Source organism: Narcine bancroftii, chromosome 12 (assembly GCF_036971445.1).
Source record: "Narcine bancroftii isolate sNarBan1 chromosome 12, sNarBan1.hap1, whole genome shotgun sequence".
In the NCBI taxonomy this organism is placed as follows: Eukaryota; Metazoa; Chordata; class Chondrichthyes; order Torpediniformes; family Narcinidae; genus Narcine; species Narcine bancroftii.
In genome coordinates this window covers 35,323,206-35,344,655 of record NC_091480.1, presented here as the reverse complement: position 1 = coordinate 35,344,655, position 21,450 = coordinate 35,323,206, and the positions used below count along the sequence as shown (strand labels likewise).

Genomic DNA, 21,450 nt, shown 5'->3' with positions numbered 1-21,450 from the left:
CATACAACATTGATACGAAGTGAAGGGCCATCAATGTTTTGAGCCTAAGCCCTTTGTCAAGGTTTGAGCAAAAATCAGGCAAATGTCCGAATAAAAAGGCCAAGTCATGGGGAGAACGCACACCCTCTTCCAGACATTAGTGTCGGATTCCAGCCCAGTCACTGATGCTGGAATAGCACTAACTGTGCCGACCTGTTCTCACTCCTCGTTAGTTCACCACTTATTTTGTGATTGTGAAACTTGGCGACAAGCTTCTTAGCAGAGAAAATGGCCTCCCTGCATCCAATCTGTTAAGAGCAGTAAGAATTTTGCAAGGTTCAATGAGATCACCTCTCATTTTCCTAAACAAAAGAACACAATCTGAGTCTACTCATCTCCCCACTACTAGCAAACTCACCATTACTGGAACTTGCAAAATAACAGCATTTACTGATTTTTTTTGTTGCTGTGACAAGTTTGTAGTTCTTTTCGTAAAGCTCCTTTATTGTCACTACACTTGGAATTCTCAGTCTAACAGCCCTTTTAGAATATAAGTTCAAAAACACAGCTCACCATCAACTGTTTAAGGGAATTAGAAATGGACAATTAAGCCGAAGAACGTAAGTGGGAATAGGCCATCTAACCCCTCAAACCTGCTGTTGTGTTCAATAAGATCATGTCCAATCGAAATTTCCTCTGATTCTCCAACTGCTCAAAAATCTCTCTCTCTCTCAAGGGTTCAACAACCACATGGTTCTGGGGTAAGGAATTCCAGACTCACAGCTTTCTCAGGAGAATATTCAGTCTTAAACAGTCACCCCCACATTGCTATAGAGAAACGAGCACATCTTTTAATATTTCTAATAGAGGTTTTGATTTCTCTAAATTACAGGCAAAATAAAAATTCACCCCCCCTTCATCTCCATCCCGGCGCGCACAAAAAAAGGAAGTGACGTCACATGACGGGCCGTGAATACGGTGTATGACTTTGGCAGGGTCCACTGCTGATGACGTCAGGAGGGAGGTGCAGCGATGGCGGCGGGGGAGACGAAGGGAGCATTCAATCTGGAGGATTGTTCTTTCCTGCCGATCGTCCACGACATTATTAAATGGTAGAGTCGCCAGGCCGGGGGGTCGTGGGCTCCCGGGAACAGGGGGACGGGGAGAGGGGGTCGGGGAGGGGAAGGGGGTGGGGGACGGGGAGAGGGGGTCGGGGAGGGGAAGGGGGTAGGGGACGGGGAGGGGGAGAGGGGGGGAAGGGGGGAAGGGGGAAGGGGGAGGGGGAAGGGGGGGGAAGGGGGAGGGGGAAGGGGGGGGAAGGGGGAGGGGGAAGGGGGGGGAAGGGGGAGGGGGAAGGGGGGGAAGGGGGAGGGGGAAGGGGGGGGAAGGGGGAGGGGGAAGGGGGGGGAAGGGGAAGGGGGGGGAAGGGGAAGGGGGGGGAAGGGGGAGGGGGAAGGGGGGGGAAGGGGGGGGAAGGGGGAGGGGGAAGGGGGGGGAAGGGGGAGGGGGAAGGGGGGGGAAGGGGGAGGGGGAAGGGGGGGAAGGGGGAGGGGGAAGGGGGGGGGAAGGGGGAGGGGGAAGGGGGGGGGAAGGGGGAGGGGGAAGGGGGGGACGGGGAGGGGGGGGGATGGGGAGTGATGTTCAAGGGGGAGAGGGTGTCGGGGAGTGATGTGCGAGGGGTTGACGGGGAGAGGGGGGACGGGAAGTGATGTTCGAGGGGGGGGTCGGGTAGTGATGTGCGGGGGATGGGGAGAGGGGGACGGGGAGAGGGGGACGGGGAGAGGGGGACGGGGAGAGGGGGACGGGGAGAGGGGGACGGGGAGAGGGGGACGGGGAGAGGGGGACGGGGAGAGGGGGACGGGGAGAGGGGGACGGGGAGAGGGGGACGGGGAGAGGGGGACGGGGAGAGGGGGACGGGGAGAGGGGGACGGGGAGAGGGGGACGGGGAGAGGGGGACGGGGAGAGGGGGACGGGGAGAGGGGGACGGGGAGAGGGGGACGGGGAGAGGGGGACGGGGAGAGGGGGACGGGAGAGGGGGACGGGGAGAGGGGGACGGGAGAGGGGGACGGGGAGAGGGGGACGGGGAGAGGGGGACGGGGAGAGGGGGACGGGGAGAGGGGGACGGGGAGAGGGGGACGGGGAGAGGGGGACGGGGAGAGGGGGACGGGGAGAGGGGGACGGGGAGAGGGGGACGGGGAGAGGGGGACGGGGAGAGGGGGACGGGGAGAGGGGGACGGGGAGAGGGGGACGGGGAGAGGGGGACGGGGAGAGGGGGACGGGGAGAGGGGGACGGGGAGAGGGGGGACGGGGAGAGGGGGACGGGGAGAGGGGGACGGGGAGAGGGGGACGGGGAGAGGGGGACGGGGAGAGGGGGACGGGGAGAGGGGGACGGGAGAGGGGGACGGGGAGAGGGGGACGGGGAGAGGGGGACGGGGAGAGGGGGACGGGGAGAGGGGGACGGGGAGAGGGGGACGGGGAGAGGGGGACGGGGAGAGGGGGACGGGGAGAGGGGGACGGGGAGAGGGGGACGGGGAGAGGGGGACGGGGAGAGGGGGACGGGGAGAGGGGGACGGGGAGAGGGGGACGGGGAGAGGGGGACGGGGAGAGGGGGACGGGGAGAGGGGGACGGGGAGAGGGGGACGGGGAGAGGGGGACGGGGGTGATGTGCGAGGGGGTGATGCTGGGACGGGGGTGATGTGCGAGGGGGTGATGCTGGGACGGGGGTGATGTGCGAGGGGGTGATGCTGGGACGGGGGTGATGTGCGAGGGGGTGATGCTGGGACGGGGGTGATGTGCGAGGGGGTGATGCTGGGACGGGGACGGGGAGTGATGTATGTGGGGGGTGATGGGGAGATGGAGATGGGGATGGGGATGGGGAGACGGGGACGTGGAGTAATGTATGTGTGGGTGATGGGGAGACGGGGACGTGGAGTAATGTATGTGTGGGTGATGGGGAGACGGGGACGTGGAGTAATGTATGTGTGGGTGATGGGGAGACGGGGACGTGGAGTAATGTATGTGTGGGTGATGGGGAGACGGGGACGTGGAGTAATGTATGTGTGGGTGATGGGGAGACGGGGACGTGGAGTAATGTATGTGTGGGTGATGGGGAGACGGGGTCGGGGAGTGATGTGCGAGGGGGTGATGCTGGGACGGGGACGGGGAGTGATGTATGTGGGGGGTGATGGGGAGATGGGGAGACGGGGACGGGGAGTAATGTATGTGTGGGTAATGGGGAGACGGGGAGTAATGTATGTGTGGGTGATGGGGAGACGGGGAGTAATGTATGTGTGGGTGATGGGGAGACGGGGAGTAATGTATGTGTGGGTGATGGGGAGAGGGGGTCGGGGAGTAATGTAAATGAGGCGAATGGGGAGAAAGGGATGATTTAGTTTTATACATGAGAGTTAATTTCACTGGACAACATGAGAACAGGGTCTTCAGACCTTGTCTGAGCACCTTGTTCACAGACTGTCTCTTGGTCATAATACTTGTCCCTATATTCCTTTGAAGAATATCCAGTGCTGGGAATATTCGCCATTTCATCCTTTGCATATATTGATTTTGCTTTCTGCCTTTTTCTGTGGCCAATCACTGTAGTCAAGAGTGAGAAATGGTCTACTTTCTCTATTTGGTTCAGCATTCCCATCTAATAGGCTGGGGATTCATCCTTAGTTATTCCTGATTTTCGTTATTATTTCAGCACTGGTTCACACTGCATCATCAAGCTGCATTATCTCAAATACACCCTGCCCCCAACATTGCATTATTTGTGTTAAATTATGGATAGGAATTGCTTGCATCAGAGCTTGTGTTTTTGTGTATGTATTTGCACTAAGGTCTCAAAATCTCTAACCAAATTCGATGATGTTTGCTGAGGTGCTTTTAAAAAATGTATTTGTTCATTTTATGTTCTACTATCATTGCTCTGTGGTCAGAGATTAAAATTTTAAGTATGTTGTCATGAATATTTGAAAGTCTAAGCAATGATTTTTTTTTGGACTGGTGGTGGTGTGTGCAGCATGGACAAAGACAGCCAAGAGGTGCATCAAGAGCTCAATAAACTCAAGACCAAGCTGCAGGACACCAGAGACATGGTTTCATCAATGCCTGGTATTGATGTCAGTCCCGAACAACAACAACAACAGCTTCAAAACCTGCGAGATCAGGTTCGCACCAAGAATGAACTTTTGCAAAAGTATAAGAGCCTTTGCATGTTTGACATTCCCAAATCGTAGGAAATGGTTGTGTGGCAGTAAAAGGGAAAACTTTCCTTCTGGGTGCATTTCATTTAACTGTTGGAGCAATGTTGTGCTTTATTATGTTTTGCCGAGTATTTTGAGTTGCAAGCAAGTTGCGAAATTGAGCTTCTGTTCTTCTTGATTTAAGTTAATATTCAGGACTGGTTCACATTGTATCATTACCCTGTAATATTGCACCAAGTGAATTGGTATTTGTAAAAATATATATATTTATTTCAAATGTAAAAGACCATCGGTATATGTCTACATTATTTAATTGCACACAATTGCATTGTGTAATCTTCATGGACCCTCTTTGTAGGTGGAGGTACATGATTCATTAGTGAATTGATGTAGTTTGGATCAGCAGGAAATATTGAGATATTTCATTTAAATGCTGAGATATGGCACAAGGCCATTGCTCTAGACCCATTCATCCTATCATTGCTCTAGTAATTGAAGCATATAGATTTATTAAAATCTGAATTCTTTCAGATTTTTTTGCATGAGGAAATAACACAGTCCAACTTCCATGCTACAAGCAACAAGTGATGCATTTCTAGATAATGGTCCACGTTGCGATTTTCTTTAACACAAACCCATATCATCTGCCTTTGCATCAGGCGCAAGTTTAAAAAAAAAACTTTCCATCTATTTATTTACTTTTGTTTCCCATTAAAGTAAGCTTCAAATTTTTTGGATGTGGATGGTTTTCCATTATCTGTTTGGCCATAATGCAAGAGTTACCTGTGTAAAAATATTTGGCCAAAACAAAGTTTGATTCTGTAAATATGTTGACTAAATTTATGCTAGGTATTGCTGTTTTATAAAGCCTTGTCATCTGACGTCCACCAAATAACACTGTTGGCAGTTGTATTGATGTGATTTAATAGTTGCAAATGCTATCTCTTACTCAATAAAAACAAGCAAATCAGAAACGGTAATACTTGTAATGCTATATTTCATCGTTAAAACCCTTCCAGACGTCTTCATTTGACTTGTGGGTGTGGTTCAACATGATGGACTATTTGTGCTTGTTTCAAGGCACTTCATAGGTGTCATGTTACTATCCCAACCAATAAGTTATATGATCAGTTAATGGTCTCTTAAAAATTAACAGAAAACTATAAAACTTGTTATAATTAGTTCTTGATTTGTAACTTTATTATAAAATTCGGCCTTTTTGCAACTTTCAAAGTTATCATCAATAGATACCGATTAACTGTATCTACGTTTGGCCGCTGTTTCCGTATGCACTTCATATTTCTGTGCTGGCTGTAACCTCAAATTTCACTTGCCTGCCAGAACATCCAATTGACATCAACTTCATCAAAGATCTACCATTCATTTAATGTCAAATGTGCTTTGATTAAAGCAGTGGTTCTCCATCTTTTCCTTTCCACTCACATACCACTTTAAGTGTTCCCTAATTCATAAGTGCTCTGTGATTAGTAAGGGATTGCTTAAGGTGATGTGTGGTGGAAAGAAAAAGTTTGAAAACCACATTTTTAATTATACTTAATTGACTCGTTATGTGCATGCTTTCCGAACTCCAAAGGAAATGGGCCAATGACAATTTTTCTCAAGCAATGTATTTTAGTAACAATTGGATCTAGAGTAGTGATTCTCAACCTTCATGTACCACCTTAAGCAATCCCTTACTAAGAGCACTGATGGCATAGGGATTAGTTAAAGAGGTATGTGAGAGGAAAGAAAAAGGTTTAGAACCACTGATGTAGATAAATCTTCAGCCTGGTTTAAAATAGAATTGGGTAAAATAGGAGAAAACAATATGCAGGAATTTATTTACAAATGGAATTCAAAATTGTTAATAGGAAGTAGTGATACGCCTATTTTAAAACATTTGATTGAACTATGGAATAAAATAGATTGTGAAATAGGTGGAAAAGGTTCGATTCCTTTGAAAAATGGTCATATTAAAATAGACCCTTTTTCAATGGATAATCAATTTTCAAGGATTTGGGGTTGAATAAGGATTAAGAAAATTGAAGCTGGTAAATGTATTACTTTTCAACGAATGAAAGAAAAATTCAGTGTCCCAAATAATATTTTTTTTTGTTTATACCATCTTAAAGCTTTCTTGGTTGATAAGTTAGGTCCTAATTTGGTACTACCTAGACAGAATGAATTAGAATTATTGTTATGTAAGGGTGGCATGAATAAGTTTATTTCAGTGATATATAAACTTCCTCGAAAAGAAGCTCCTAAATTAGGAATTCATAAATCAAGATTAAGATGGGAGGCTATGTTCATTATTTTCTAATCCAACAGTTTGACAGCTGGGTGCCAAGGGCATCTGTGTTAAACTACTGTTCATAGACTACAGCTCTGCCTTCAATACCATGACCCTTAGCAAACTTGTGGCCAAATTTTGAGAATCCAGACCTCATTGCTCTCTGAATGCTACTGAATTCAATCAATGAAGATAGGTAACAACATGACTGCATTCAGCACCAGTGCTCATCACAGATGTGTACTCTGTTCAGTACTGCACACTCATGACTACAGCCAAATACCATTCCAACTCAACTCAACAAATTCCTCAATGGCACCATAAGAGTAGGCCAGATATCAAATAACAAAGAGACAAAATACAAGAAAGAGATTGAAAGTTTAGTGGTATGGAGACATATTAATCTTTTGATGCCTAGAAGACAAAGGAGATGATCATTGACCAGGAAATTGGAAAGAGACAACAGCTCTGCCCACATCAATGGTGCTGAAGTGGAAAGAGTAGATAGCTTTAACCTGAACAGTTACAAGCATGTTGATGCAGCAGTCAGGAAAAGAACATCACCACTTCTTTCTTAGAAGATAAGAAAGTTCAACATATCCCCCTTTGTTCCTCAACAACTTCTGCAAATGCACCACCAAAAGCATTCTTGCTTGGTGCATCCTGTATGGGAGCTGCTCTTCAAGATCAGAAGAAGCTTCAAAAAGTAGTGAATGCTGCTCAGAAACTAACTTCTACGTTTCATGCTGCATCGGAAAGGAAGGACCCATCACTCTCCAAGTACACACACTCTTCTTCCTTCTCCTATTGGAGCGGAAGCTTGAGTATGAAAGCACACACCAAAAGACTTGAAGACAGTTTGTTTCCATATCGCCATTAGGCTTCTAAATGAATCACACAACAGTGGTGTTATGCTGCCCTTGCACTGGAGTAAATGATCTTATTTTTCATTGAAACTCTACTCAAAATTGTGCTCATTACATAGCTGCTAAACATTTAGAAATAAATAGATAGCTGGCAGAAGAATCCTTCTCACTGCACGTGGTATAATTTGACAAATTAATATTTTGTAAATAGCTCTTATTACCTTCTACAACTTGGGTGGCTTTGAGGATGGTCACAACCTCAGTTACTGCAGTGCAACTCCAGTCGTTCATTAAAATGCCAGCAACTTCTGGGGACTTCCCATTGGTAATAATAGAACCAGAGAAACAAGGACCATGGCAGAGACCTCGCGTGAAATCCTAAATGTGTGAAGATCTAGGCAACTTTCATCTCATTGCTCCTAGCTAGTTTTGAAGCAATGCTTAACAATTTGAAAACGTGAAAGATAAAATGCATAGTTTTATTTTGGTGACACAATAAATGGACTAGGCCAACACAACAGTTGTACATTGAAACATTATAGAGATTGAGAGGTCATGTGCTTTAAGTATCGATGTTCTAGATGTGGTGCAGTTGCCATTAACCAGCTACTGCATTTTTCATTCAGTCAGGCCTTTATCAATAAAATTTATTGCATTTACACTATGGGATCAACTATATGATGGAGATGAGTAGCACCAAACTGTCATCTCTTCATGATAAAGGTCTTGACGAGACACATGTATTGTACCAGATGAATTGATCTGTGACAAATGTTAAAGGGGATTATTTATTTAATGAAAGGTGTCTTATGTTCAAAAATTAAAATCTTGAAAGAAATGAAAGCTGAAACCATGTGATATGAAATTTTTAAAAATCAAAGCTTGCCCCTTGTGATCAGACCTTGTGAAATTGTACAAAGGAGCATGGATGACTGTTGGGTAAAATGACTCTGCACCAAAAGCAAATGTTAAATTGTTTTATTTTCCATATTTGGGAACATTATGTTTTTGTTTGCCTTCTATGGGATGTTGGGAGCATATTGGACCTGCCAATAAGCCCCAGACAGTTGATAACTGTCACTTGATAACAGTAAAGAATCTGTTACAAATAGAGAATGCTGACCTGTTTGTGGGCCACATGAAGTGTAATGGATAACAGAAATGATCAAGCCCCATTTCATAGGAAATATCTTTCCAATACAAGAAAAATGTTCTGGCAAAGTGCAAGATTGAAGAACTAACAGTGCAAACAGTGATTATAGCAAGTCTGGAATTCACTTGACAGATGCACGAGTGCCATCCGTCCGATGCACCTGATGACTGAACAGAGCCTGTCTGATTTAAAGAAAGACAGAAAACAAACAGCTATAATGAATGTGAGTCGCCTGTTTTAGTCTTTAATGGGAAATGAATTCTGTTGCTGTGGATTGTTTTAGAAGCAAATGGCCTCAGAATTGGGCTGCATAAAATCCAATGATATTTTTAATGTTTAATGTGTAAAAAGCAATTTTGCCTATGCTTTGATCCATTTGCTGTGAAGCCCCACCCACTGAAGAAAACAAAAGAAAACAGACATGTTTTATTAGATTTTTAGTCATTGGTTTGTTAATCTGGTCTCGATCTTTAGATACTTAAGCCATATAAGTTTTTTACAAACAGAAGCACATTATACCCATTCATGTGACAATTCACCCTAATGCAAATGTAAATCCCACACATATTTCTTTCATGGCCTGATGCTGTCAATTAGCAGCAATAATTGAATCCAAAGGTCATAATTTACAACCTTCATAATTACCCCACAGTTCAAGAAGGAGTTCAGTCTGCTGGCAGTGAAAAATCGTGTGTGATTAACGGGTACTTTGCCAGGCCATTGTTTTTGCATTTGCGGACTAGAAGGGCCTAATGGCCTGTTTCCGTGCTGTAATTGTTATGTTATGTTATATTGCATAAATCCCCCACCACTCCATCTGTGGGTTTTGTTATCTTACAAATGTCTACCATCTACAGCTAGAAATGTGATCATGGTACCTGGCCCTTTTCCAGCCTGATTTTTGTCCCCAGCCCACCTTTGTCGGTTGCCGTCTCAACTCCTCCATGCCAGTCATCCTCCACCTGCTGTTGCCACACCAATCCCTTCACCTATCACATAAGCTCACGGTGCCCGCGTGCCATTAAAACACGTCTGCGACTGCTTGCCCTCCTCTGTTACCTGCCTCCCCTCTATCCCACCAGCCTGGGTAGATGTGAGTAGGATGTTTCTGCTTTGATTGGAGGAAGATAAATAAAAGAGGTCATAGTTTTAGGGTGAAAGGGGAGAGGTATAAGGGGAACATTAGGGGAAAGTTTTTCACTCAGAGAGTGGTAGGAGTATGGAATGAGTTGCCATCTGATGTAGTGAATGAAGATTCAATCTTGAGTTTTAAAAATAAATTGGATAAATGCATGAATAGGAGAAGTCTGGAGGGTTATGGAATGAGAGCAGGTCAGCTGGTTTTATTAATCGGCACAGACCAGAAGTCTCAAATGTGGCCTGTTTTTCTGTGCTCTAAAAGGAATAAGACATGTAAACGATTTCATAAACCAGCAGCACCTAATATTGTAAATACTCAGATGGCTGCAAAGCAAGCAAACCTATTCTCCTTATTCGTGCTGATTTGTCGTACAGGTAGCTAGCCCTAAGCCATCTTATAACATGACCAAGGCAGGCCCTTGAATCTTGCTATCAAGTTCTAAGATAGTTGAAATGCTCACACCCTCGGAGTAAATGCCATCAACATGGGATATATGATAAAGGATAGGGTAAGCAAGCTAGATATTAAATTTTCTTCCAGAATCCCCATCGCCACTTTGCCTACTGAATTTGCTGAAGAACACATTTGTAACTTCTGAAATGTTAACACAGTGCATTGGCAATATTGTATAACATGATTTAGTTAGAGATGAAACAACTTTAGACTTACAAGCAACTCACTACACTCCTGTGAGATTAGCACCTTAAATATTCCAAATTCACACTGAAATTCTTCCACTCATCACTGCCAACTTTCAAAACTAACAGCACATGATTCACCAATTATTGAGTGCACAGATTTTGAGTTAGCTTTTTAGATTTTTTTTGTTCTTCAAAAGCACGTATATTTGTTATACAATTCATTGGGTTAGGGCCAACATTGCCCATGGTCTTAGTGTGATGTCAGCAATTTATGTCTTTATGGAGTTAATAATCAAATGAATCAGAGTTATTGCTAGAAATGGATTATAATCTTGCATCAAGTTTGCTCTGTAAGAAGAACAAATTTTCCTTTGAATAAAAGTCACATTTGATGGACCTCTTACAGACTTTTTCAACACAAATATAAAGAGTGATGAAACTGAGAAAATTTGATCGGAAAGTGAGTTAAATTATTTGAAGTCGTATTCCATTTATGACACTGAGTCACCAGCTATTACAGGTTTAGTCTGAAGAACTTGTGGCAGAAATGAGTATGTTTACACAAACACTTGAGAATCTGGGATGACATCTGGAACCAGAGCACAAAGATTGCGTTTGCATTATTTTTTAAAAGATGTAATTTCTCAAATCTATCCACGCTCTTTATGCATGTCATTGTGTAAGTTTTAAAGTTATTCTTAGGAGTGGTATAATTGAATTTTTAACTTAGTTAGAAATTAGTTTTGCTGAAAGGGTGTCGATTTTCTTTCAATTTTTATTTGCCTTTCACAAAGTGCCTCTAAAGTTTTGATTCTAAACGAAATGACATCAAACTGTTTAACTGCGAAGCTGTGAAGTTTTTAACATTAATGTGCTACAGCTTTTGTACAGAATGTACAACAGCCTTTGATGAGAAGCATAATGCCATTTTACACGTAGGCATCTGAAAGTGTCATTTTTACAAATATATTATTAAACTCCTTGATGTAGTTTTATGCTATAGGAGATTTTGGCTTGGGGCAGCAAAGCTGAATTAACCATTGAAGCTTCTTAGATGATTAGATGATTAACCTTATTACTGAATGTAAAATGCATGATAACATCAGATGAAAATATTGCTCTTTCCTGTATAAAAATAGCCTGTGATATTCTTTGCTGTGTTTCTATGCTTCACTGTTCAAATTGAAAAAAATTCCCTGAAGGAAAGTGAGAAAGTGGAAAAGTTTTGGGAAGATCTAAATTAGATATTAAATAAAATCACAAAAAATAATATACCAAAAGATCCAGAGATCTTTCTTCTAAGTAATATAAGAACTTGGCCCCGATTTGGATGAAGCACAAAAAAGATTTATTATGATAGCCTTAGCTGTAGCAAAAAATATGTATAATGTCAACCTGGAAATCAGAAGAGAGCCTGAGAATGCAGCAATGGTACATAGAAATAAATAAATGTATTCCATTGGAAAAAATAACATACAATTTAAGAAATAACATCACAGTATTCGAACAAATTTGGGAACCGTACATGGAACACAACAGGGAGGACCTCCACCACCTAAAATGACAGAAGGAGAAGAAGACGAAATGAACTGACCCAGTATGTAAAAGTAGAAGACTCAAATTTCTTGTTTATTTTCATTGTGTGATGACATTGTTTAATGGGTTTAATGTATCGTATATGTTGAACGTTGAGTGGGTGGGGAGGAGAGAGGGAAGGGAGGGGGAAAAGGGGAGAAAATGACACTGTGTATATTCAAGAGGGAAATGTTTGTGTATTTTTGTCAATATGGTTCATAGTGTGAAAAATAAAAAAAAATTATAAATGTTATAATATTCTTTGTATTTATATATTGCAATATATTGAAGTTTCTGTTTTTACTATTTAATTCTGTATTCTATTCCCCTCGTGTATTGTTTACTAAAATATGTTTAATAAAAATATCGAAAAAAGGAAAGTACCTTTGCAAGCCTTGAAAGTAACAAGGTAAAAAATTTTGCACACATGACAGACAGCAAAGACATTTATTTATAGAATGTCAGCCGTGTCCCTGTTACTTTTTTCAAAATAAGAAAAAGGAAATGAAAAACCATTATTTTAAAAGAGGACTCTGAGTGAGTTTAATTAAACATGGATCCACAGATAAAGCTGGTGGGAGTGTAACTGAAAACACAGATCATGTTTGGAATGATATGAGTCGAAGGACAGAATTGGAGAATCTTATGAGAGAGTATCTTACAAACCCAACCCAGTGGGTTGGAGGTTGAGATGGGAAGGTGCAAACTGATTTCCAGAGAAATTTTAAAACTGGTAAAAAGGAAGAGGGGATGGATAACAAGCACTTAATTTGGAGCAATATTTGGGCAATTTAATATTGGGAGGTTTGAAATGCAGGTGATGGAGAAGGGAACAATAGGAAGGAGAACTTTAAAAAGTTCAGTTGCAAAAATAATTGTAAGGAATTTTAACTTCATAGGGATAGCCACATCACCTTCCCTTTTTATGTGGCTTTCCTTCATTACCTGTGTAGGGCATGGGATTTGAAATTTGGATCTACATTAAAAAGGGCCCCAAGCAGGTAGCAAGGAAAGTTAATGAGTGCAGTCCATTTGATTCTACCCACATTGCGAACGAGTCAAAAAAAAGTGGATCCAAGGGTCAGTGATGAATTGAATCCATAACTGACTCAGTTAGAGGATGGAGAGCATAATGTTTGATGGGTGTTTTTAATGACTGGTAGGTAGATCACAAGGCTCAATGCTCATTCTCTTATGTAATGAATATCAGTGATTTAGATGAAAGCATTAAATGATAAAGTTTGTAAATGATACAAACATTCACTGAGTGATTAGTAGTGTGAAGATCAGCTCTAGACTGCAGGAAGATGTGAGCAGTCTGGCTAAATGTATGAAGATTCCGCACTGTTTGTAAAGAGTTTGTATGTTCTCCTCACATCTGCTTGAGATTCCTCCAGGTGCTCTGGTTTCCTCCCACCATTCAAAAACATAGGTCAGTTGGGTGTAAGTGGTTGCACGGGCTCGTGGGCCGAAAGTGTCTGTATGACTAAATTTGAAAATGTAAATTTTAAATTGATAAATGAGTTTAATCCAGACAAATGTTGGGGAGATGCAATGGGGCAAGTATTGAATAATTGAGAGGATATTAATTGGTGAATTGACAGATCCTTAATGGTTGCAGATCATTAAAATGTAATTAAAAGGCATCTGGGATCCTTTCTTTCATTACCTGGCACATAGAATTTAGGATCAGATGACAGCTTGAGTTCTGCTTTGTATTTCTGATCATCACACCACAGAAAAGATAAGACAGTAAAGGAGAAATTTGCAGCGATGTTTCCAGGAAGACTGTAGCTATGAGGAAAAATTAGATAACCGAGAAGAAAGCTGATTGGAATCTTAACTGTTATGCGCAACATTGTAAGTGGCCAAGAGAATGGGAAAGGAAACAACCTATTTTCCACAGTTACAAAGTCAAAGCTGAAATGTTTTAAATTTTTTAATTTTATTTACAGCACAGAAAAAACCGATACCAGCAATTTAAACCCACGCCACCCAATTACACCCAAATTAATCTTCAAATCCATACGTTTTGGAGGGTGGGAGGAAACCAGAGCATCTAGGGAAAACTCATGCAGACGTGGGGACACGTAAAAACTCCTTACAGACAGTGCTGAATTTGAACCTGGGTCTCTGGTGCCTAATAGTGTCCATTGGTAGAAGGATTGGTTGGGAGATTTGCAAAAGATTTTTATTCATCCAGGGGGTAGTGGAAGTCTGGAATTCTATCTGAAAGGATGATGAATGCAGAAATGTTCATTGCACTGTGGATTGAGTGTATGTATATATGTATATATATATATATATGTATATTCAGAGACCTAGACAATTAGAGACACATTTTAATTCCATGGCGACAGCTGTGCAACAGCAAACTCACTCAGTTGTCATCACCTTCTCAGTGGGGCAATTAGGGATGGGAAAACTGCTAATTAGACATAGAAGTAAGCCATTTTATCCTTTGAGGCTGCTCCATCATTCATTATAATCATGGCAGATCCTCTCAATGCATATTCATATTCTCTCCCTTCATCCTTTGACTCCGATTGTGCCTGGAACTCTAAATATATCCAGTAACCTAGCCTCCACTGCCTTCTGTGATGGAGAATTCCACAGGTTTACCAGATATTATTTCTCTATTTCAATCCTGAATAGTTTACCCTGTATCCAGAAACTGTGTACCTGGTTAGTGACCTCCCAATGAAGAGAATCATCCTCCTTACATCAAATCATCTAGCACTTTTAGAATTTTCTGCTTTTCAATGAGATCCCCTTTAATTCTCAACTCCAATGTATAGAGAGTTGGCTGAACCCATCCCTCCTCACACAAAAGTCTTGGCATCCTGTCAATCAGTCTGGTGCTTGTTTGCTGCACAATCTTAATGACAACCATATTCATTCTCCTGGTGTAAAAGATCCAGGTAACTTTCTTTCTCCTGGAGTAAAAGGTTCAGGTAACTTTCTTTCTCCATCTTGGTGCATAGCAATGTCTGCAGGTCAAACTCCATGTGTTATTGAATTATTATTCATTAATGTGTAGAGAAAGATTGTGATGGTGTATTCCTTATGCAATCACACCGGACTGATGTTAAAGTATCTGGAATTTCACATGGCATTGATATTTTATTCATTTTATAGTTATATTTCATTTGCCATTAATACCATAAGGTAGAATTTGGTTTAAAATTTGCAATGCAATTGGACATTATCAGTATTCACTAATGATGAATTTCGTTTCAATGGAAGTTAATTGACTGAGTTCAGCACACAGTCTTGATGCAGACCAGTGTCTTTAATGCTTGTTGCTGTGAACAATTCTCTTCCTGGTAGTGTATTTCAATAGCATATCAAAGAGACACTGAATTCTTAGATGAGGATGCAGGAAGTTGTCCTTCACTCCTTTTCAATTAAATAATGGTTAATATGTAGGTGGAGGAATTCTTGGTTCTGTTTGTACAATTGCTCTGGCAACCTTGGAGGTTTTTACAGCCTATCAATTCCCCCCCCCCCCCCCCCCACTTCCAATTCCTACATCAACCTGCCCACCGCTGGCCTTCTTCACAGTCATATTGAGACCTCAATGTGAACTAGATGGCTGGCACCTCCCATTCCACCTGGATAGTCTACATCCCAGTGGCTTGAACACTGAATTTTCCAGGTTCAGGTAATCCTTACCTCTTGTGTTTATTTTTTCTCTCTCTTCCCCCACCCCCCCTTTCTATCTACCTCTGGTTTTCCTGTTTTTGCATACCCACCTTGTGGCCCATTTATAATTTCCATCCACTTCCTGATTCCATTATTGCCCCCACTGGATCCCTTCCTCTATTGGGTTTCTGTTGAAGAGGTTTTGGCCCGAAACGTTGACTGTCCATTGCTTTTCATGGATGCTGTGTGACCCATTGGTTCCTCTCATACTTTGTGTGTTGCTCCTCCCTCCTTTACTCCCTCCCATTATCATCTTCCTCACTTTTCAGATTCCCGTGCATTAAAGAAACACAAAAACTGCAGATGCTGGAACCTTTTATGTTCTTAGATAGAATGTCTGACATCTCAACATTGGTCATTCATACGTGAACGACCAAAACTCCAAATCTCTGTTTCTTTACATGAGTTTATACTGGAAGTGCAGTAATTAAAGAGGCAGGACCAGCGACGCCACTGAGGTGACATCCTATTCATTAGTCCATTGTTCACGGACTCCTTGCAGTTCAATTTAGTCTGCAGGCATCCCAGGAAGTAAAATGTCTAGGAAGTAAAATTTCGGAGCGGGATCGGCACCTTCATTCCCATTCCGAGCTTTTTACACAGCATGCGTTCTGGAAAATGGGGATATTTTCCTGGAAGCCAGTGGCTGTGTAAAAAAAAACATATTTAACATACAATGCTGCATGACCTGCTGAGTACCTCCAGTTGGTCATTATTTGTTCAAGATAAAAGCAGGTGTTACCTTCATGTCCCCGCTCATCATTCTCCCCTCCCTGGCTTTATCTGCCTTCTTTTAATACTCAGAAGTACTGGAAAAACTCTGCAGGCCATGCATCATCCAAAGGAAGCTATTGAAATACACTACCAGGAAGAGAATTGTTCACAGCAACAATAACGTTTCAGACCCGAGTCCCTTAATGATATGATACATTGACAAAGGGCTCAGAGCTGAATTTCTCCAGCACTTCAGAGTATTGTACTACAATCACAGCATCTCGCAGTCTGGTCTCTTTCATCTGCCTTTGTTTTCCTTGTCTGCTTTAACTGGGCATCTAAGAGAGTGATTGGCACCTAGAAGGTGAGCCCAGGATTCACTGCTGAACACTTTGGAAGTGTAGTGGGTCTATCAGGGAAACACTGAACAGGGTGGGGGAACTTGATAACCTAGAAGATGCCACCACTCACTTGGCTACCCCGCAGAGTCTAGGCAGCAAGCCTCAGGAGTGCAATAAGGGATATTAACATCTAGTCCTACCTAACATACCAATCACCCATCTGCCCCTGTCTCAACCCTCCCCTTCTGCTCTTGACATCAGATTTCTTCCCTCTCCACTCTTAGTCCAGACACAAGCAAAAAATTGACCCCCCCTTCCCCCCCCCATCAGTTTTCCTTTGCTCTGGATTCCACCAACTGTAGTGTCTTTTGAGTCTAAATATTTTAAGTCCTGAGCCCACTATTTAGGCAGGGTGAGGAGGCAGTCAAAGCCAATGCCACAAACAACAGGATGACCAATTAATCTGATCCATTCAAAGCAAAGTTAAAATGCAGGTTCTCTTCCCCAATTTTGTTTGGGCAAAATGCCTGGTCATTTCATCACATACCCAGTCACTTCCAAGCCAGTCGACCTCTTTAAAAAAAAAGACATACAGCACAGGCTATTTCTGCCCATGAGCCCAAGTAGAGATCTTCCCCATCTCTAATATGTCTTAATAATTAAAAGTTCATTTTCAGCCTTAAATAAAATCATACGGAACACAAATTAATTTGAAAACATTTATTTAAAAAATTATAAGACTTTGTTCATTTTTTTACAAATTCAACAGAAGTGCTTTGATGCAACAATTTGCTGCTGGTTGTAAACATTCGTTCTAACTGCAAGAGAGTTTGTACAATTTAAGACAATGTTTTGCATTTAAATTAAAAGCCTCAAGTACAAATACTTCACAGTCAATACGACACAATGAATACTCCTCGGGGAGAGGGGTGGCTGGGGTGGGGTGGTGGGGGGGGGGGGGGCGGGTGGAAGATCTCCCTTGCTCTTTTGGTATCCCCCATTCCGCCCCCCCTGTTGGTTCTTTCGCCCACCTCCACTGCGGGGAAAGTCACTCAGCTCTTGCTCTCGGCAACGCCCGTCTCTGGAAACCTCCCGGCGTTTCTTCTTCACTTGGTGAAGACCGGGCAGGAGGAGGACCTAACCCCCAAAACCGCATCTTTTCGGATCCATTCCAGTCCGTTTAACTGATCACACAGCGGTCCTTGTCCCTGGCGTGGCCGCCGCCGATCGCCTTCTCCTTAATGTACATCAGGTCGCTGTGCACGCTCGGTCGCCGGGCGAATGGAGCGACGATTCCGTACGCATCCTCGTCTTTAATTTTGCGGCTGCGGAAGGTCTTCCGATGCAGGATGTCGCAGTACTGCACCGACACCTTTCTGTGTAGGTCCGGGCTCATTTCGCTCGGCAGCTTGGCCATGGTGAACAGCGCCTGGAACATCTCGTCCACATTGGTGTTCCTCTTGGCCGAGATTTCGAAATAAGCGCACTTGGTGTCACCGTCGATCAGCTGCTCGATCTTCTCCCTCGGCACCTCTCGGTAAAAGTCCCGGTCGCTTTTATTGCCGCAAATAACGATGGGCACGTCAATGTTTTCCTTGGTCTTGTTCTTCAGGCACGACTTGGTCTCTGTGATCTGCTGCTTGAGGCGCTGCACCTCCTCGAAGGAGTCGCGATTGTCCAGGCTGAAAACCAGGATGAACACATCGCCTGCAGCCGGGAACAGACAGACAGGGCGGGGGGCAAAGTTAGTGAGGGAGCTCACTCAGAACCGCGCCGCAGCTCAGCTCAGCCCTGCCCCCAGCCCGCTATCGGGGTCCCCGACCTCTTCCCCAGCCCGCTATCGGGATCCCCTGACCTCTTCCCCAGCCCGCTATCGGGGTCCCCGACCTCTCCAGCCCGCTATCGGGGTCCCCTGACCTCTTCCCCAGCCCGCTATCGGGGTCCCCGACCTCTCCAGCCCGCTATCGGGGTCCCCTGACCTCTTCCCCAAGCTGCTATCGGGGTCCTCTGACCTCTTCCCCAACCCGCTATCGGGGTCCTCTGACCTCTTCCCCAGCCCGCTATCGGGGTCCCCGACCTCTCCAGCCCGCTATCGGGGTCCCCTGACCTCTTCCCCAGCCCGCTATCGGGGTCCCCTGACCTCTTCCCCAGCCCGCTATCGGGGTCCCCTGACCTCTTCCCCAGCCCGCTATCGGGGACCCCGACCTCTCCAGCCCGCTATCGGGGTCCCCTGACCTCTTCCCCAAGCTGCTATCGAGGTCCCCTGACCTCTTCCCCAGTCCGCTATCGGGGTCCTCTGACCTCTTCCCCAACCCGCTATCGGGGTCCCCTGACCTCTTCCCCAGCCCGCTATCGGGGTCCTCTCACCTCTTCCCCAACCCGCTATCGGGGTCCCCTGACCTCTTCCCCAGCCCGCTATCGAGGTCCTCTGACCTCTTCCCCAGTCCGCTATCGGGGTCCCCGACCTCTCCAGCCCGCTATCGGGGTCCTCTGACCTCTTCCCCAGCCCGCTATCGGGGTCCCCGAGCTCTCCAGCCCGCTATCGGGGTCCCCTGACCTCTACACCAGCCCGCTATCAGGGTCCCCTTACCCCTACTCCAGTCCGCTACTCTGCAATGACTGTTAGGAAGTTACTGTTCCTGCACCCCAACCCACCAAACCCCAATAACTGAGCTCGGGGGGGGGGGGGGGGGGGTCCTTGCCCTCCACCCCAGCCCGCCAGTCTGCAATGGCTGTTAGGGCGGTGCTGCCCTGCACCCCACCCCATCGATCCCCAATGGCTGAGCACAGGATAGCGATGTTCTACACTCTCGCCCTCCGCTGTCCGGGCGAGCGCCCGTCGACAGGGGTTAACGTGATGCCGAACCGTGCTCTCCTTACCTGTCAGGATGGAAAGGCGTCTCATGGCCGGGAAGGGGTGGTTTCCCGACGTGTCCAAGATGTCCAGTTGATAGATGTCGCCCCGGATGCTGTAAAACTTGCGGTGAAAGTCCTCGATCGTCGGCGTGTACTGGTCGTCGAACTTGCTGTTGAGAAAACGCGACACGATGGCGCTTTTGCCCACTTTGGAGGAGCCGAGGATGACCATCCGGTAACAGTTCTTGGTGGGAACGTTCACCTCGGTCTCGCAAGGCGACATCTTCTTAATCATTTACCCGAGCGGCGAGGAAGGGTGAAGAAGCCGCGTTGGGGTGGGGGGTGGGGGGGCTGCTTCCAGCGGGCAGCTCCCAAAATGTGTCAAGGCGAGGAGGAGCTCGACACTGCTCAGCGCACCGGCTCCACCTTTTATAGAGGCTGAATTGTGTCATGACGAGGCGGCCACGTGTTGAAAGTAAACACCAGGACACGGTGTGTCTGAGAGACGCGCGAACGTCAGCAATGGTCGGCTGGACCCTTTAGCTTTGTTTGGCGCTGGAGGAGGACCGTGTCGAAAGCTCGCCCACTTATCCAGGCCGCCGCTTCAAAGTCCAGGAGGTTAATCCATGCAATACTTAACATCCCTCGACCCCCCCTCCCACCCCCAGCCTTTGCATTCGGGAGTGTGATTTCTGAAAGGTGTAAACAGATGATGTGGTGAGAAATGTACAAACTTTGAACAGGGGGCGAGGGAGGAAGCAATTAGTTTATAATGGAGTATCTTTTTATATCAATTAGAAGCCGGTCGTTTATTTCTCCGAGCGGGTTGTTTTTAAGGCTTCAGTGCCTTTGGCATTGAACTGCTGTCCTATATTTTCTCCTCTAATAATTCTAACAAGCTTCATGCCACCGATGATCCTGGATATCTCCGTCCACTTCTTCGCGGGTGGACACAGACCTGGTCTGACAGGGGGGGTGGGGGGGGGGGGCTATTGGACCGTGGAGCACTCCATGCCGCCCTCTCCACCCTAAAGCTAAGAGCCTTATTTGGTCTCTATTTGGCGCGACCGAGGAGACGTTAACCGAATCAACTCAACTGAAGCGCCACTTTCAGGAACGGAAATATCCGGCGATGCCCTCGATCCCGCGGTTGAATGTCAGCCCCTCGATGAATCTTTGCTGGTGTTGGTCCTCCGCTATACTCATAACTCGCCCTGAAAACCCTTAAAGCCAATTAGGGGATTTCACATCTGATCAATGATTATAGTCCATGGGTTCACATAACACTAACACACCGAACCAAGAGGGGAATCCGGCCCAAATGTAAAAGCTACAGTTATTAATGAAAACAATGCTGGAAATACTCAGTGTCTGGTGGGGGGGTGGGGGGAGGAGCCAATGTTCTTCCATCAAAACTCTCATGTTGGAAGCGTTAAGCAGATTTTTTTAAAATTTCTGATAAGTTATAGATTTAATAGGTATTTAAAATTGAACTCAGCATTTTCACCAACCCCTGCTCTCGCTCAATCTTACCCAATCATTCATCCCGCAATGTTTGCACTGAAAACTGAGCGCTTGGCTCACGACCCGATTCCCCTCTTGTAATCTATGCATGTCAAGGACTGGTGGCGCCTTACATACATAATATTCACTCCCATTATTCAAAACTGCCATAAAGCGCTCAAACGTGAATTGATTGACAATTTGCAGTCAGCAATCGATGTAAACAGCAAAAGGGAATCCGCAGCTGCTATTATATGGCTTTAAATGCGAATCAACTGCACAGTGTTTAATAAATCATTGATTAATGATGAGGGTTTTTTTTTGCATTAGCAATGCTGGTGACTTTTTAGCCAACTTTGATGAGGGTTTTTAAATTAAAGGTTGCAAAGCATCTTGCAGTGTAGTAGCTTGGCGCTGTTTACAGAAGAGCGACAGGTCCATTTACTGAGTCGGACTTTGGCCGATGTGTGAGGTGGGAACT

The 21,450-nt window shown here is 44.9% G+C and overlaps 2 protein-coding genes across 2 annotated transcripts; one reads left to right on the top strand and one right to left on the bottom strand.

Moving 5' to 3' along the window:
• Positions 1-964: 964 nt before the first annotated feature.
• Positions 965-4,252, top strand: med9 (mediator complex subunit 9). The gene is made up of 2 exons (XM_069906962.1): positions 965-1,091; positions 4,001-4,252. Exons 1-2 carry the CDS (start codon positions 1,012-1,014, stop codon positions 4,215-4,217), a joined length of 297 nt encoding a protein of 98 aa, XP_069763063.1. The 5' UTR covers positions 965-1,011; the 3' UTR covers positions 4,218-4,252.
• Positions 4,253-17,315: 13,063 nt separating this feature from the next.
• rasd1 (RAS, dexamethasone-induced 1) lies at positions 17,316-19,828 on the bottom strand. The gene is made up of 2 exons (XM_069906956.1): positions 19,491-19,828; positions 17,316-18,317 (listed from the first exon to the last, which is right to left on the bottom strand). Exons 1-2 carry the CDS (start codon positions 19,759-19,761, stop codon positions 17,791-17,793), a joined length of 798 nt encoding a protein of 265 aa, XP_069763057.1. The 5' UTR covers positions 19,762-19,828; the 3' UTR covers positions 17,316-17,790.
• Between the last annotated feature and the right edge of the window lie 1,622 nt (positions 19,829-21,450).